We start from the raw sequence: 16626 nt of genomic DNA, 5'->3' as shown, positions 1-16626 counted from the left end.
TGGGGGGAGAGCTGCTGTAAGTTAGGGTGAGGGTAGTGTTTGTCTGACCTCTAACCTCTGTGTGACCCCACTAGGGTTAGAGGGCGATGCGGACCTCCAGTTGTTGCTGGTGGGGGGAGAGCTGCTGTAAGTTAGGGTGAGGGTAGTGTTTGTCTGACCTCTAACCTCTGTGTGACCCCACTAGGGTTAGAGTGCGATGCGGACCTCCAGTTCTTGCTGGTGGGGGGAGAGCTGCTGTAAGTTAGGGTGAGGGTAGTGTTTGTCTGACCAGTAACCTCTGTGTGACCCCACTAGGGTTAGAGGGCGATGCGGACCTCCAGTTCTTGCTGGTGGGGGGAGAGCTGCTGTAAGTTAGGGTGAGGGTAGTGTTTGTCTGACCAGTAACCTCTGTGTGACCCCACTAGGGTTAGAGGGCGATGCGGACCTCCAGTTCTTGCTGGTGGGGGGAGAGCTGCTGTAAGTTAGGGTGAGGGTAGTGTTTGTCTGACCAGTACCCTCTGTGTGACCCCACTAGGGTTAGAGGGCGATGCGGACCTCCAGTTCTTGCTGGTGGGGGGAGAGCTGATGAAGGTCAAGTCCTCCTCCTGGAAGAAGAATCGCTTCTACAAGCTGCAGGAGGACTGTACAACCATGTGGCACGAGTCACACAGGACCTTCAAGCGCAACCAGACCTGTGAGTACTGCAACTGTATCAGAGTAACCAGATCTGTGAGTACTGCAACTGTATCAGAGTAACCAGACCTGTGAGTACTGCAACTGTATCAGAGCAACCAGACCTGTGAGTACTGCTACTGTAACTGATGTGAAATGGCTAGCTAGTTAGCGGTGGTGCTCGCTAATAGCGTTTCAATCGGTGACGACACTCGCTCTGAAACCTTAAAGTAGTTCCCCTTGCTCTGCAAGGGCCGCAGTTTGTGTGGAGCGATGGGTAACGATTCTTCGAGGGTGACTGTTGTCGATGTGTGCAGAGGGTCCCTGGTTCGAGCCCAGGTAGGGACGAGGAGAGGGACGGAAGCTATGCTGTTACACAACTGTATCAGAGTAACCAGACCTGTGAGTCCTGCTGCTGTATCATTACCCTAACGTAGTAGGCGTAGAAAGACGCCTGAGCAAGATAGTTTGAAAATATCCCCGAAAAACCGGATGTTATCGTTTTATGGCGACTCTGCATAGGCTCCTGTACCATACACCTGTACCATTCATATACATTTACAACAGAATTAACGTGGAAAGCCCTACACATTTCCCTCCATTCTGTTGTGAAACAACTTATCCTCTGTTGTAGTGGGCCAATTCCAATGTAAACAGGTTGTAATGTGTTAGGGTAGGAACCATGAGTTTTAACTTAGTTGTACATTTTTTACATTTTAGTCATTTAGCAGATGCTCTTATCCAGAGCGACTTACAGTAGAGTGCATACATTTTATTACATTTTACATACTGAGACAAGGATATCCCTACCGGCCAAACCCTCCCTAACCCGGACGACGCTATGCCAATTGTGCGTCGCCCCACGGACCTCCCGGTTGCGGCCGGCTGCGACAGAGTCTGGGCGCGAACCCAGCCCAGCCTGGGCGCGAACCCAGAGACTCTGGTGGCGCAGCTAGCACTGCGATGCAGTGCCCTAGACCACTGCGCCACGCGGGAGGTCCATTGTAGTCACAATATGGTTACCTAGAACTAAAAACATAGTTATCTCCCCCTTGTTTTTCAGTAAATATCTTGGTTCCTTCATCCCAGTCTCCTCGTCTGAGTCTGCTCTTGGGTTCCCCTGTTCCACTCCGCGTAACGGTACGATCTGGCCAAAGAGATGAACCCAGCAGACTCTCCACCAAACCCTCGTCGGCCAAGGCGCCCTGCTCGAGCAACATGACCACGCCCTGATGACCCTTCTGGAGCACATCAAGGAGTTTTCACAGAGCCTGCCTGACCTACAGGGCTGACCCTTTGCCCAGAGCTCACAACCGGCTCCAAGTCCTTCTCCTCCTCTCCGGGAGCAGTTTGTTCCGATTCCCGAGCGTTACGATGGCAACCTCGGAGCTTTCAGAGCCTTTTTGGTACAATGTTCACAAGTATTTGAGCAACAGCCCGACTCTTATGCTAGCGAACAGGCCAAGATTTCCTTCCCGATTGGCTGCCTCCATGGAGCAGCGCTTTCCTGGGCCACGGCGGTGTGGGAGAGACAGTCCCCCATCTGCTTATCCTACTCCAGATTCACGGAGGAGATGAAGAAAGTCTTCGACCACCCGGTCTGCGGAAAGGATGCCGCTTAACAACTCCTGTCCCTCCGTCAAGGCTCCCATAGTGTTGCTGAGATGGCATGTGAGTTTCACTCCCTCACCGCTGAGAGCGGCTGGAATGAGGAGGCCCTTCAGGGAGCTTTCCGGAACACGCTCACTGAGACCCTCAAGGACGAGTTGGTGTCCAGGGATGAGCCTGATGGACTTGATGAACTCATCTCTCTCGCTATCCGCATCGACAACCGTCTCTGTGAGCATCGGATGGAGAGGGTAGGTAGGGTTGCATGTCCCATAACATCTGCTTCAGTGCCTTGTCCTCCTTCTCTGACTGTATCCCATCCCCATGCTCGTCCAGATCCTGAACCCATGCAGCTCGGCCGGGCCCGTCTCTCTCCAGGGGAGAGGCAATGACAAATCGGCGCTAGGAGCTGCCTATACTGTGGCCAGGTTGGTCACTTTGTCTCCACTTGTTCCCTGCGTTCAGCAAAAGGGGGGCTCAGCAGTAGTGGGGGATATACTGTTGAGCCAAATCGCCTGCCCATCTTCCCTCAGACCCCTGCTTGAAGGCAACCTTGTGTGGCAGAGCCAGGCTTTTCCTCTGTCTGCTCTCATCGATTCGGGCACCGATGAGAGCTTCCTGGACCAGGATGTCATTACCCAGTTGGGTCTGGACACTGTCCCACTCGATTCACCCCTCAATGCCAACGCTCTCAATGGACAGCTCCTCGCCCGTGTCTGTGAGAGAACCGTCTTGTCATCCTGCGTCTCTCTGGAAATCACCAGGAAAAGATCAGTTTCCACATAATCGACTGTCCTTACTCTCCCCTGGTTCTTGGCCATCCATGGTAAAGCTACACAACCCACAGATTGACTGGACCGCCGGAAATGTAGGAGTTTGTTTTGTCTAATTGTTTACATTCTGCCCTTCCCCCGGGCTTGTCTGTGCCCCAGTTCATTCCAGAACCTCCGGACCTGTCATCAGTTCCTCCCGAGTATCACGATCTAGCTCCTGTGTTCAGCAAGCACCACGTCCTGTCGCTGCCACCTCATCGGCCGTATGACTGCGTCATTGACCTCCAGCCTGGAGCTCCTCTCCCCAGTAGCTAATTGTTTAATTGTTTCGTCTGGACCTAGTGATCACGCCTCATGAATTTGGATTACTGGGCTAAACACGCTAACAAAAAGGAGGTATTTGGACATAAATTATGGACTTCATCGAACAAAACAAACATTTATTGTGGAACTGAGATTCCTGGGAGTGCATTCTGATGAAGATCATCAAAGGTAAGTGAATATTTATAATACTTTTTCTGGCTTCTGTTGACTACACAACATTGCGGATATCTGCATGGCTTGATTTTGTTTCTGAGCGATGTACTCAGATTATTGCATGGTGTGCTTTTTCCGTGAAGTTTTTTTTAAACCTGACACAGCGGTTGCATTAAGGAGAAGTGGATCTAAAATTCCATGCATAACAGTTGTATCTTTTAGCAATGTTTATTATGACTATTTCTGTAAATTGATGTGGCTCTCTGCAAAATCACCGGATGTTTTGGAACTACTGAACATAACGTGTCAATGTAAACTGAGATTTTTTTATATAAATATGAACTTTATCGAACAAAACATACATGCATTGTGTAACATGAAGTCCTATGAGTGTCATCTGATGAAGATCATCAACGGTTAGTGATTCATTTTAACGCTATTTCTGACTTCTGTGACACCTCTCCTTCTTTGGAAAATGGCTGTATGGTTTTCTGTGGCTAGGGGCTGACCTAACATAATCGCATGGTGTGCTTTTGCCGTAAAACCTTTTTGAAATCGGACACTGTTGCTGGATTAACAAGAAGTTTATCTTTAAAATGGTGTATAATACTTGTTTGTTTGAGGAATTTTAATTATGAGATTTCTGTTGTTTGAATTTTGCGCCCTGCAATTTCACTGGCTGTTGGCGAGGTGGGACGCTCACGTCCCAAACGATCCCAGAGAGGTTGAGAACAAGTACCTCTTACCACTCATCAGCTCTGCTTTTGCCTCCTTCCATGGTGCCACGGTGTTTACTAAACTCGACCTCTGAAATGCCTACCACCTTGTCTGCATCAGAGAGGGGGACGAGTGGAAGACTGCGTTCAACACACCACTTGGTCACTTTGAGTATTTGGTCATGCCTCTTGGTCTTACTAACACCCCTGCTGTTTTCCAGAACCTAGTCAATGACGTGCTGAGGGATGTGATTGGACGCTTCATTTTGATCTATTTAGGTGACATCCTGATTTTTACAACGACCCTGAGGCTCACCAGCAACACGTTCGCCAAGTTCTTCAACGGCTGTTGGAGAATAAGCTTTTTGTTAAAGCTGAAAAATGTGAGTTCCATGCTGCCACAGTGTCTTTCCTGGGATATATTATTGCACAGGGACAGTTATGCATGGACCCCGCCAAGGTCAAGGCAGTCAGAGTGGCCTGCGCTCGCCAACCTGAAGCAGCTACACCGTTTCCTGGGGTTTGCACATTTTTACAGACGTTTAATCCGCAACTACAGCTGTCTGGCAGCACCTCTCACCTCCACCTCCACTCTGTTCCACTGGACTCCTGAGGCAGAGACAGCATTCCTGGAACTCAAACGTCGCTTCACCTCCGGTCCTTACTCAGCCCAACCCAGAACTCCAGTTCATCATGGAGGTGGACACCTCTGACACCGTGGGTAGGTGCTGTTCTGTCTCAACATTCCCCCTCTGATCAGAAGGTTCACCCATGTGCATTCTTTTCCCATAAGCTCTCACCTGCAGAGAGGAATTTTGACATCGGAAACTGGGAACTCCTGGCTGTTAAACTGGCTCTGGAGGAATGGCATCACTGGCTGGAGGGCTCTGTGATCCCCTTCATCGTGTGGACTGACCATAAAAACCTGAACTCCCGGCAAGCCAGGTGGACCTTGTTAAGCTGGCTCTGGGGGAAGCGTCCCTGGCTGGAGGGCTCTGTGACCCCCTTCATCGTGTGGACTGACCATAAAAACCTGAACTCCCGGCAAGCCAGGTGGACCTTGTTAAGCTGGCTCTGGGGGAAGCGTCCCTGGCTGGAGGGCTCTGTACTCCCCTTCATCGTGTGGACTGACCATAAAAACCTGTCCTACATCCAGACCACCAAACGTCGGAACTCCCGGCAAGCCAGGTGGACCTTGTCCTTCGGTAGATTCAATTTCCCACTCGCTTATTACCCCGGTTCGAAGAAAACCAAGCCTGATGCCCTCTCTCGCCAGTTCAGCACCAACAACACGGGTATTGAGCCAGAAGCCATTGTGCCATCCACCTGCATCGTTGCCGCCGTCACCTGGGAGATCGAGTCCCGTATCCGACAGGCTCAGCAGAACCAGCCTGACCTGGGTAATGGTCCTTCTGAATTCTACCGCCTACTCTGTCTGTCTGAGTTCTACCGCCTACTCTGTCTGTCTGAGTTCTACCGCCTACTCCGTCTGTCTGAGTTCTACCGCCTACTCCGTCTGTCTGAGTTCTACCGCCTACTCCGTCTGTCTGAGTTCTACCGCCTACTCCGTCTGTCTGAGTTCTACCGCCTACTCCGTCTGTCTGAGTTCTACCACCTACTCCGTCTGTCTGAGTTCTACCGCCTACTCCGTCTGTCCGAGTTCTACCGCCTACTCCGTCTGTCTGAGTTCTACCGCCTACTCTGTCTGTCTGAGTTCTACCGCCTACTCCGTCTGTCTGAGTTCTACCACCTACTCCGTCTGTCTGAGTTCTACCACCTACTCCGTCTGTCCGAGTTCTACCACCTACTCCGTCTGTCCGAGTTCTACCGCCTACTCCGTCTGTCTGAGTTCTACCGCCTACTCTGTCTGTCTGAGTTCTACCGCCTACTCCGTCTGTCTGAGTTCTACCGCCTACTCCGTCTGTCTCGGTTCTACCGCCTACTCTGTCTGTCTGAGTTCTACCGCCTACTCCGTCTGTCTGAGTTCTACCGCCTACTCCGTCTGTCTGAGTTCTACCGCCTACTCTGTCTGTCTGAGTTCTACCGCCTACTCTGTCTGTCTGAGTTCTACCGCCTACTCCGTCTGTCTGTTCTACCGCCTACTCCGTCTGTCTGAGTTCTACCGCCTACTCCGTCTGTCTGAGTTCTACCGCCTACTCCGTCTGTCTGAGTTCTACCGCCTACTCCGTCTGTCCGAGTTCTACCGCCTACTCCGTCTGTCCGAGTTCTACCGCCTACTCCGTCTGTCTGTTCTACCGCCTACTCCGTCTGTCTGAGTTCTACCGCCTACTCCGTCTGTCTGAGTTCTACCGCCTACTCTGTCTGTCTGAGTTCTACCGCCTACTCCGTCTGTCCGAGTTCTACCGCCTACTCCGTCTGTCCGAGTTCTACCGCCTACTCCGTCTGTCCGAGTTCTACCGCCTACTCTGTCTGTCTGAGTTCTACCGCCTACTCCGTCTGTCTGAGTTCTACCGCCTACTCCGTCTGTCTGAGTTCTACCGCCTACTCTGTCTGTCTGAGTTCTACCGCCTACTCCGTCTGTCTCGGTTCTACCGCCTACTCTGTCTGTCTGAGTTCTACCGCCTACTCCGTCTGTCCGAGTTCTACCGCCTACTCCGTCTGTCCGAGTTCTACCGCCTACTCCGTCTGTCCGAGTTCTACCGCCTACTCCGTCTGTTTGAGTTCTACCGCCTACTCCGTCTGTCCGAGTTCTACCGCCTACTCTGTCTGTCTGAGTTCTACCACCTACTCCGTCTGTCCGAGTTCTACCGCCTACTCTGTCTGTCTGAGTTCTACCGCCTACTCCGTCTGTCCGAGTTCTACCGCCTACTCTGTCTGTCTGAGTTCTACCGCCTACTCCGTCTGTCCGAGTTCTACCGCCTACTCTGTCTGTCTGAGTTCTACCGCCTACTCCGTCTGTCCGAGTTCTACCACCTACTCTGTCTATTGTGTCTCGCAGCCCTGCATCTCATGGTCAACCTGGGTTTTGGGAGGCAGTGGAATGTAAACTAAAACATCTCACAGATAGTCAAGAGAGAAGTGGTGAATCCTGACTGTTCCCACACATCGCTTCCTTTTGAACTGTCCAGCCTGGTGTGTGTCCATTCCATCCCTGGCTTCCTCTCAGACATCTCCTGGCAGAGGACTGGCCATGTGTGTCAGCTCCAGGACCCAGCCTCCTCCTCTCCCCTTCCTCTCCTTTTTGTAGTTTCTTCCTGTGGTCTTGATTGAGCCAAGTTTACCAACGAGCTCTCAAGTGTTTAGTCGAAGGAGAAGAGAATGTGGGAGGGTGTAACGAGTGCGCTGATAGTCGGAAAGCGATTTCAGGGAGTGACTGTTTTAATAAATAAAATAAACAATGAACACGAAACACAAACGCACCGACATGAAACAGAGTCAATAACACCTGAGGAAAGAACCAAGGGGAGTGACAGATACAGGGAAGGTATTCAAGGAGGTGGTGGAGTCCAGGTAAGTGCCATGAGACGATGGTGACAGGTGTGCGGGATAGTCAGCAGCCTGATGACCTAGAGGCCGGAGAGGGAGTGTACGTGACAGAGGGTGATACTTTGTGTTTAGTAAACACTTTCTCCCCAGGGACTAACTCTGTTCTGTAACGTCAAGCACCAGCTGGAGAACAACAGTAGAACTGTAATCAGGTGTTGTCTTCCTCTATTACACCTATGTACATAAATAACCTGTCTTACCTGGTAATGTATACTGTACATATGTGACACTACAGCAGACTAAAGCCATATCTATCCACTCTAAACTATCACCAGTCCCTCGGTCTCATAGGGCAGTGTTTTGTTTACAATGCCTTTCCTGTGTTTACTGTCCACACCCTGACTCACACACTGTGTGGGAAAGAAAGAAAGAGAGAAAGAAAGAGAGAAAGAGAGAGAGAGAGTCACTGCCAGTCAGTAAGTGCAGTAAGGCTTGAGTAACAGCCCAGGTCGTATGAGGTAGAGTCTGTGCGAGGTAATGTCGTATGAGGTACAGTCATATGAGGTAGAGTCAGGAGATAAAGTCATGAGGTAGAGTCTGTGCGAGGTAGAGTCATATGAGGTAGAGTCATATGAGGTAGAGTCATATGAGGTAGAGTCTGTGCGAGGTAGAGTCTGAGCGAGGTAGAGTCTGTGTGATGTAGAGTCTGTGCGAGGTAGAGTCTGTGTGATGTAGAGTCTGTGCGATGTAGAGTCTGAGCGAGGTAGAGTCATATGAAGTAGAGTCTGAGCGAGGTAGAGTCTGTGCAAGGTAGAGTCTGTGCGAGGTAGAGTCTGTGCGAGGTAGAGTCTGAGCGAGGTAGAGTCTGTGTGATGTATAGTCTGTGCGGGGTAGAGTCTATGCGAGGTAGAATCTGTGCGATGTAGAGTCTGAGCGAGGTAGAGTCATATGAAGTAGAGTCTGAGCGAGGTAGAGTCTGTGCAAGGTAGAGTCTGAGAGAGGTAGAGTCTGAGCGAGGTAGAGTCTGAGCGAGGTAGAGTCTGTGCGAGGTAGAGTCTGTGCAAGGTAGAGTCTGAGAGAGGTAGAGTCTGAGCGAGGTAGAGTCTGAGCGAGGTAGAGTCTGAGCGAGGTAGAGTCTGTGCAAGGTAGAGTCTGTGCGATGTAGAGGCTATGTGAGGTAGAGTCTTTGTGAGGTAGAGTCTGTGTGATGTAGAGTCTGTGCGAGATAGAGTCTATGTGAGGTAGAGTCTGAGCGAGGTAGAGTCTGAGCGAGTTAGAGTCTGTGCGAGGCAGAGTCTGTGCGATGTAGTCTATGTGAGGTAGAGTCTGTGTGAGGTAGAGTCTGAGCGAGGTAGAGTCTGAGCGAGGTAGAGTCTGAGCAAGGTAGAGTCTGTGCGAGGTAGAGTCTGAGCGAGGTAGATTCTGAGCGAGGTAGAGTCTGTGCGAGGTAGAGTCTGTGCGAGGTAGAGTCTGTGCGAGGTAGAGTCTGAGCGAGGTAGAGTCTGAGCAAGGTAGAGTCAGTGTGATGTAGAGTCTGTGCGAGGTATAGTCTGTGTGATGTAGAGTCTGTGTGAGGTAGAGTCTGAGCGAGGTAGAGTCTGAGCAAGGTAGAGTCTGTGCAAGGTAGAGTCTGTGCGAGGTAGAGTCTGTGCGATGTAGAGTCTATGTGAGGTAGAGTCTTTGTGAGGTAGAGTCTTTGTGAGGTAGAGTCTGTGTGATGTAGAGTCTGTGCGAGGTAGAGTATGTGCGATGTAGTCTATGTGAGGTAGAGTCTGTGTGAGGTAGAGTCTGAGCGAGGTAGAGTCTGTGCGAGGTAGAGTCTGTGCGAGGTAGAGTCTGTGCGATGTAGAGTCTGTGCGAGGTAGAGTCTGAGCGAGGTAAGTCGCTCTGGATAAGAGCGTCTGCTAAATGACTTAAATGAAATGAAATGAAATGTGCGAGGTAGAGTCTGTGTGATGTAGAGTCTGAGCGAGGTAGAGTCTGTGCGAGGTAGAGTCTGTGCGAGGTAGAGTCTGTGCGAGGTAGAGTCTCTGCGAGGTAGAGTCTGAGCGAGGTAGAGTCTGAGCGAGTTGGCGTCTGTGCGAGGTAGAGTCTGAGCGATGTAGAGTCTGTGTGAGGTAAAATAAAATAAAAAGAGGTCTACTGTAATACTGAGAGGGGACCAGACCCAGTACTGTACTGTAGGTTACTGAGAGGGGACCAGACCTAGTACTGTACTGTAGGTTACTGAGAGGGGACCAGACCTATTACTGTACTATAGGTTACTGAGAGGGGACCAGACCTAGTACTGTACTGTAGGTTACTGAGAGGGGACCAGACCTAGTACTGTACTGTAGGTTACTGAGAGGGGACCAGACCTAGTACTGTACTGTAGGTTACTGAGAGGGGACCAGACCTAGTACTGTACTGTAGGTTACTGAGAGGGGACCAGACCTAGTACTGTACTGTAGGTTTCTGAGAGGGGACCAGACCTAGTACTTTACTGTACGTTACTGAGAGGGGACCAGACCTATTACTGTACTATAGGTTACTGAGAGGGGACCAGACCTAGTACTGTACTGTAGGTTACTGAGAGGGGACCAGACCTAGTACTGTACTGTAGGTTACTGAGAGGGGACCAGACCTAGTACTGTACTGTAGGTTACTGAGAGGGGACCAGACCTAGTACTGTACTGTAGGTTACTGAGAGGGGACCAGACCTAGTACTGTACTGTAGGTTACTGAGAGGGGACCAGACCTAGTACTGTACTTTATGTTACTGAGAGGGGACCAGACCTAGTACTGTACTGTAGGTTACTGAGAGGGGACCAGACCTAGTACTGTACTGTAGGTTACTGAGAGGGGACCAGACCTAGTACTGCACTGTAGGTTACTGAGAGGGGACCAGACCTAGTACTGTACTGTAGGTTACTGAGAGGGGACCAGACCTAGTACTGTACTGTAGGCTACTGAGAGGGGACCAGACCTAGTACTGTACTGTAGGCTACTGAGAGGGGACCGGACCTAGTGCTGTACTGTAGGTTACTGTTAACTCAGGTCTCTAGTCACTGAGAGGGGACCAGACCTAGTACTGTACTGTAGGTTACTGAGAGGGGACCAGACCTAGTACTGTACTGTAGGTTACTGAGAGGGGACCAGACCTAGTACTGTACTGTAGGCTACTGAGAGGGGACCAGACCTAGTACTGTACTGTAGGTTACAGAACAGAGGAAGCTGTCATGCAACAAGCTTTCACAGGCTCACTGCAGAGTTAGACGTTTTTCCACATTTTCCCAAATGTCAAATTTCGAAGTGTTTTTGACATCCTGGGTTTCTGCTCTGTATCGTTTCATTCTTGGTCTTTACACTGGTTTATGGTTCTTATACTGGTTTATGGTCCTTACACTGGTTTATGGTCCTTCTACTGGTTTATAGTCCTTACACTGGTTTATGGTCCTACTGGTTTATGGTCCTACTGGTTTATAGTCCTTACACTGGTTTATAGTCCTTATACTGGTTTATAGTCCTTACACTGGTTTATGGTCCTTCTACTGGTTTATGGTCCTTCTACTGGTTTATGGTCCTTCTACTGGTTTATGGTCCTTCTACTGGTTTATAGTCCTACTGGTTTATGGTCCTTCTACTGGTTTATGGTCCTTCTACTGGTTTATAGTCCTACTGGTTTATGGTCCTTACACTGGTTTATGGTCCTTACACTGGTTTATGGTCCTTACACTGGTTTATGGTCCTTACACTGGTTTATGGTCCTTACACTGGTTTATGGTCCTTCTACTGGTTTATAGTCCTTATACTGGTTTATAGTCCTTACACTGGTTTATGGTCCTTATACTGGTTTATAGTCCTACTGGTTTATGGTCCTTCTACTGGTTTATAGTCCTTACACTGGTTTATGGTCCTTATACTGGTTTATAGTCCTACTGGTTTATGGTCCTTCTACTGGTTTATAGTCCTTATACTGGTTTATAGTCCTTACACTGGTTTATGGTCCTTATACTGGTTTATAGCCCTACTGGTTTATGGTCCTTATACTGGTTTATGGTCCTTATACTGGTTTATGGTCCTTATACTGGTTTATGGTCCTTATACTGGTTTATGGTCCTTATACTGGTTTATGGTCCTTATACTGGTTTATGGTCCTTATACTGGTTTATGGTCCTTATACTGGTTTATGGTCCTTATACTGGTTTATGGTCCTTATACTGGTTTATGGTCCTACTGGTTTATGGTCCTACTGGTTTATGGTCCTACTGGTTTATAGTCCTACTGGTTTATGGTCCTACTGGTTTATGGTCCTACTGGTTTATGGTCCTTACTGGTTTATGGTCCTACTGGTTTATAGTCCTACTGGTTTATGGTCCTACTGGTTTATGGTCCTACTGGTTCATGGTCCTTACACTGGTTTATGGTCCTACTGGTTTATGGTCCTTACACTGGTTTATGGTCCTACTGGTTTATGGTCCTACTGGTTTATGGTCCTTACACTGGTTTATGGTCCTACTGGTTTATGGTCCTTACACTGGTTTATGGTCCTACTGGTTTATAGTCCTACTGGTTTATGGTCCTACTGGTTTATGGTCCTACTGGTTTATGGTCCTACTGGTTTATTGTCCTACTGGTTTATGGTCCTACTGGTTTATGGTCCTACTGGTTTATAGTCCTACTGGTTTATGGTCCTTATACTGGTTTATGGTCCTACTGGTTTATGGTCCTACTGGTTTATAGTCCTACTGGTTTATGGTCCTACTGGTTTATGGTCCTACTGGTTTATGGTCCTACTGGTTTATTGTCCTACTGGTTTATGGTCCTACTGGTTTATGGTCCTACTGGTTTATAGTCCTACTGGTTTATGGTCCTTATACTGGTTTATGGTCCTACTGGTTTATGGTCCTACTGGTTTATTGTCCTACTGGTTTATGGTCCTACTGGTTTATGGTCCTACTGGTTTATTGTCCTCTATTACTCCTCTATTATGACATCTCTCTTCAAGGAGTTTTCTGCTATAATATGATTCATCTTACCTTCTCCTTGAATGAGGCTCCGCAAACACAAAACACACAAGGCTCTGCAACACACAACGCCCCGTGATGATGAGGCTCTGCAACACACAACGCCCCGTGATGATGAGGCTCTGCAAACACAATGCCTCGTGATGATGAGGCTCTGCAAACACAATGCCTCGTGATGATGAGGCTCTGCAAACACAATGCCTCGTGATGATGAGGCTCTGCAAACACAATGCCTCGTGATGATGAGGCTCCGCAAACACAATGCCTCGTGATGATGAGGCTCCGCAAACACAATGCCTCGTGATGATGAGGCTCCGCAAACACAATGCCTCGTGATGATGAGGCTCTGCAAACACAATGCCTCGTGATGATGAGGCTCCGCAAACACAATGCCTCGTGATGATGAGGCTCTGCAACACACAACGCCCCGTGATGATGAGGCTCTGCAAACACAACGCCCCGTGATGATGAGGCTCTGCAAACACAATGCCCCGTGATGATGAGGCTCCGCAAACACAAGGCCTCGTGATGATGAGGCTCTGCAACACACAACGCCCCGTGATGATGAGGCTCTGCAAACACAACGCCCCGTGATGATGAGGCTCTGCAAACACAATGCCCCGTGATGATGAGGCTCTGCAAACACAATGCCCCGTGATGATGAGGCTCTGCAAACACAATGCCCCGTGATGATGAGGCTCTGCAACACACAATGCCCCGTGATGATGAGGCTCTGCAACACACAATGCCCCGTGATGATGAGGCTCTGCAAACACAATGCCCCGTGATGATGAGGCTCTGCAACACACAATGCCCCGTGATGATGAGGCTCTGCAAACACAATGCCCCGTGATGATGAGGCTCTGCAAACACACAATGCCCCGTGATGACGAGGCTCTGCAACACACAATGCCCCGTGATGAGGCTCTGCAAACACAATGCCCCGTGATGATGAGGCTCTGCAACACACAATGCCCCGTGATGATGAGGCTCTGCAACACACAATGCCCCGTGATGATGAGGCTCTGCAACACACAATGCCCCGTGATGATGAGGCTCTGCAAACACAATGCCCCGTGATGATGAGGCTCTGCAAACACAATGCCCCGTGATGATGAGGCTCTGCAAACACAATGCCCCGTGATGATGAGGCTCTGCAAACACAATGCCCCGTGATGATGAGGCTCTGCAAACACAATGCCCCGTGATGATGAGGCTCTGCAAACACAATGCCCCGTGATGATGAGGCTCTGCAACACACAATGCCCCGTGATGATGAGGCTCTGCAACACACAATGCCCCGTGATGATGAGGCTCTGCAAACACAATGCCCCGTGATGATGAGGCTCCGCAAACACACAATGCCCCGTGAGGATGAGGCTCTGCAAACACACAATGCCCCGTGAGGATGAGGCTCTGCAACACACAATGCCCCGTGATGATGAGGCTCTGCAACACACAATGCCCCGTGATGATGAGGCTCTGCAAACACACAATGCCCCGTGAGGATGAGGCTCTGCAAACACACAATGCCCCGTGAGGATGAGGCTCTGCAAACACAATGCCCCGTGATGATGAGGCTCTGCAAACACAATGCCCCGTGATGATGAGGCTCTGCAACACACAACGCCCCGTGATGATGAGGCTCTGCAAACACAATGCCCCGTGATGATGAGGCTCTGCAAACACAATGCCCCGTGATGATGAGGCTCTGCAACACACAACGCCCCGTGATGATGAGGCTCTGCAACACACAACGCCCCGTGATGATGAGGCTCTGCAAACACACAATGCCCCGTGATGATGAGGCTCTGCAACACACAACGCCCCGTGATGATGAGGCTCTGCAACACACAACGCCCCGTGATGATGAGGCTCTGCAAACACAACGCCCCGTGATGATGAGGCTCTGCAACACACAATGCCCCGTGATGATAAGGCTCTGCAAACACAATGCCCCGTGATGATGAGGCTCTGCAAACACAATGCCCCGTGATGATGAGGCTTGAAAGACTGTCGTTGGTGATAAAGGATAGGGAAGTTTTAATTTGATGCACGCAGATCTGTGTTTCATGTTTTGACTTTAATCAGACTGTTATAATCCTGCTTGGAGATTTGACAAAAAATAACTCAAATTCCTATTGGCAGCATGTTGCTGCTTGTAATCGTCATATCATTGTAATTATCATAGTTTTAGAAGTATTAATCGCACAGAGATTTACTTCTATCCATCAATCACCCACCAGACTGAGCCTAGCTAAAAGGCTAAAGAAAAACTCTAAGGGGAAGTTTACATCGTAAACATATTGGTTTGGCTTCCAGTCCCGTCCTCCGTTTATCTGCACCACAGAGTGTTGGATGTTGTCATTCCACAGAAAGACTTGAGAAATAACAAGGGAGTGAATGTGGTCAGGACCACACAATACCCTCATTCTCTCCCTGAACTTCATCTGGTATTCAAGGAATGTCTGCGTGATGACTTGGACACTGTTCTGTCTTTCAAAATGGAAATAAGCAACAACTGCTGGTCCGAATACAAAGTACCGTATAATCTCCGGCCTACAATATTCTGTTTTCTGTGTGTGTGTGCATGTATTCAGACCCTTTGATTTGAGACTCTAAATTGAGCTCAGGTGCATCCTGTATCCAGTGATCATACTTGATATGTTTCTACAACTTCATTGTGGTCCACTTGTGATAAATTCAAACGATTGGACATGATTTGGTTATAATTTCTATATAAAAGATACCACAGTTGACAGTGCATGTCAGAGCAAAAACCATGGCATGAGATTGAAGGAAATTTCCGTAGAGCTCCGAGACAGGATTGTGTCGAGGCACAGATCTGGGGAAGGGTACCAAAACATTTCTGTAGCATTGAAGGTCCCCAAGAACACAGTGGCCTCCATCATTCTTAAATGGAAGAAGTTTGGAACCACTAAGACTCTTCCAAAAGCTGGCCGCCCGGCCAAACTGAGCAATTGGGGGAGAAGGGCCTTGGTCGGGGAGGTGACCAAGATCCCGATGGTCACTCTGACAGTTTTTGTGGGGAAGTTTTTCAGCCGCAGGGACTGGGAGACTAGTCAGAATTGAGGGAAAGATGAACAGAGCAAAGTACAGAGAGGTCCTTGATGCTCCAGAGCACTCATGACCTCAGACTGGGGCGAAGGTTCACCTCCAACAGGACAACAACCCTAAGCACACAGCCAAGAGAATGCAGATGTGGCTTCGGGACAAGTCTCTGAATGTAGAAAGAGGAGGAAGGGAAGCGCTACCAAGGTTCACTATAGTATATGTTGGTAGATAGAAGGTGCTCTTTGGTAAAAGGTGTAAATTGGTCATCAAAAAGAAAGGAGGACCAAGGCAGTCTTCATATAATAAATTAAATGCCTTTATTAGTATGGCATGTTCAATAGAAACAAAGTTGTTTAAAAACCGACGCGTTTCGGCTGCATGGCCTTCGGCAGGGAGTACATACTTCTTTTTGAAGTCTCTGAATGTCTTTGAGTGGCCCTGCCAGAGCCCGGACTTGAACACAATCCAACATCTCTGGAGAGACCTGAAAATAGCTGTGCAGCGACACTCCCCAACTCTCCAAATACAGGTGTGCCAAGCTTGTAGCGTCATACAGAAGAAGAATCGAGACTTGCTGCTTCAACAAAGTACTGAGTAAAGGGTCTGACGAATTATGTAAATGTGATATAAGTATTTATTTTGCTTTGTCATTATGGGGTATTGTGTGTAGAGTACTGGGAGACTAGTCAGGATTGAGGGAAAGATGAAGATGTAGAGTGATGAGGAATTGTCACGCCCTGACCATAGTTTGCTTTGTATGTTTTATGTTTTGTTTGGTCAGGGTGTGATCTGTGTGGGCATTCTATGTTGTATGTCTGGTTTGTCTATTTCTATGTGTTTGGCCTGATATGGTTCTCAATCAGAGGCAGGAGT

The 16626-nt window shown here is 49.1% G+C and overlaps 1 protein-coding gene across 1 annotated transcript in view; it reads left to right on the top strand.

Annotated features, from left to right (window-relative positions):
- The first annotated feature begins 416 nt into the window (after window positions 1-416).
- Window positions 417-16626, top strand: part of LOC129858876 (1-phosphatidylinositol 4,5-bisphosphate phosphodiesterase delta-1-like) — a 55003-nt gene continuing 38793 nt past the window's right edge. The window contains exons 1-2 of the mRNA XM_055928111.1: window positions 417-456; window positions 515-673. Of these exons, the coding sequence (XP_055784086.1) occupies window positions 417-456; window positions 515-673 (199 nt within the window). The remainder of the gene's footprint in view (window positions 457-514; window positions 674-16626) is intronic.

This window comes from Salvelinus fontinalis, chromosome 7, assembly GCF_029448725.1.
Source record: "Salvelinus fontinalis isolate EN_2023a chromosome 7, ASM2944872v1, whole genome shotgun sequence".
NCBI classification, from domain to species: Eukaryota; Metazoa; Chordata; class Actinopteri; order Salmoniformes; family Salmonidae; genus Salvelinus; species Salvelinus fontinalis.
The sequence above is the reverse complement of the archived record's forward strand: the minus strand, read 5'-3'. Positions and strand labels throughout refer to the sequence as shown.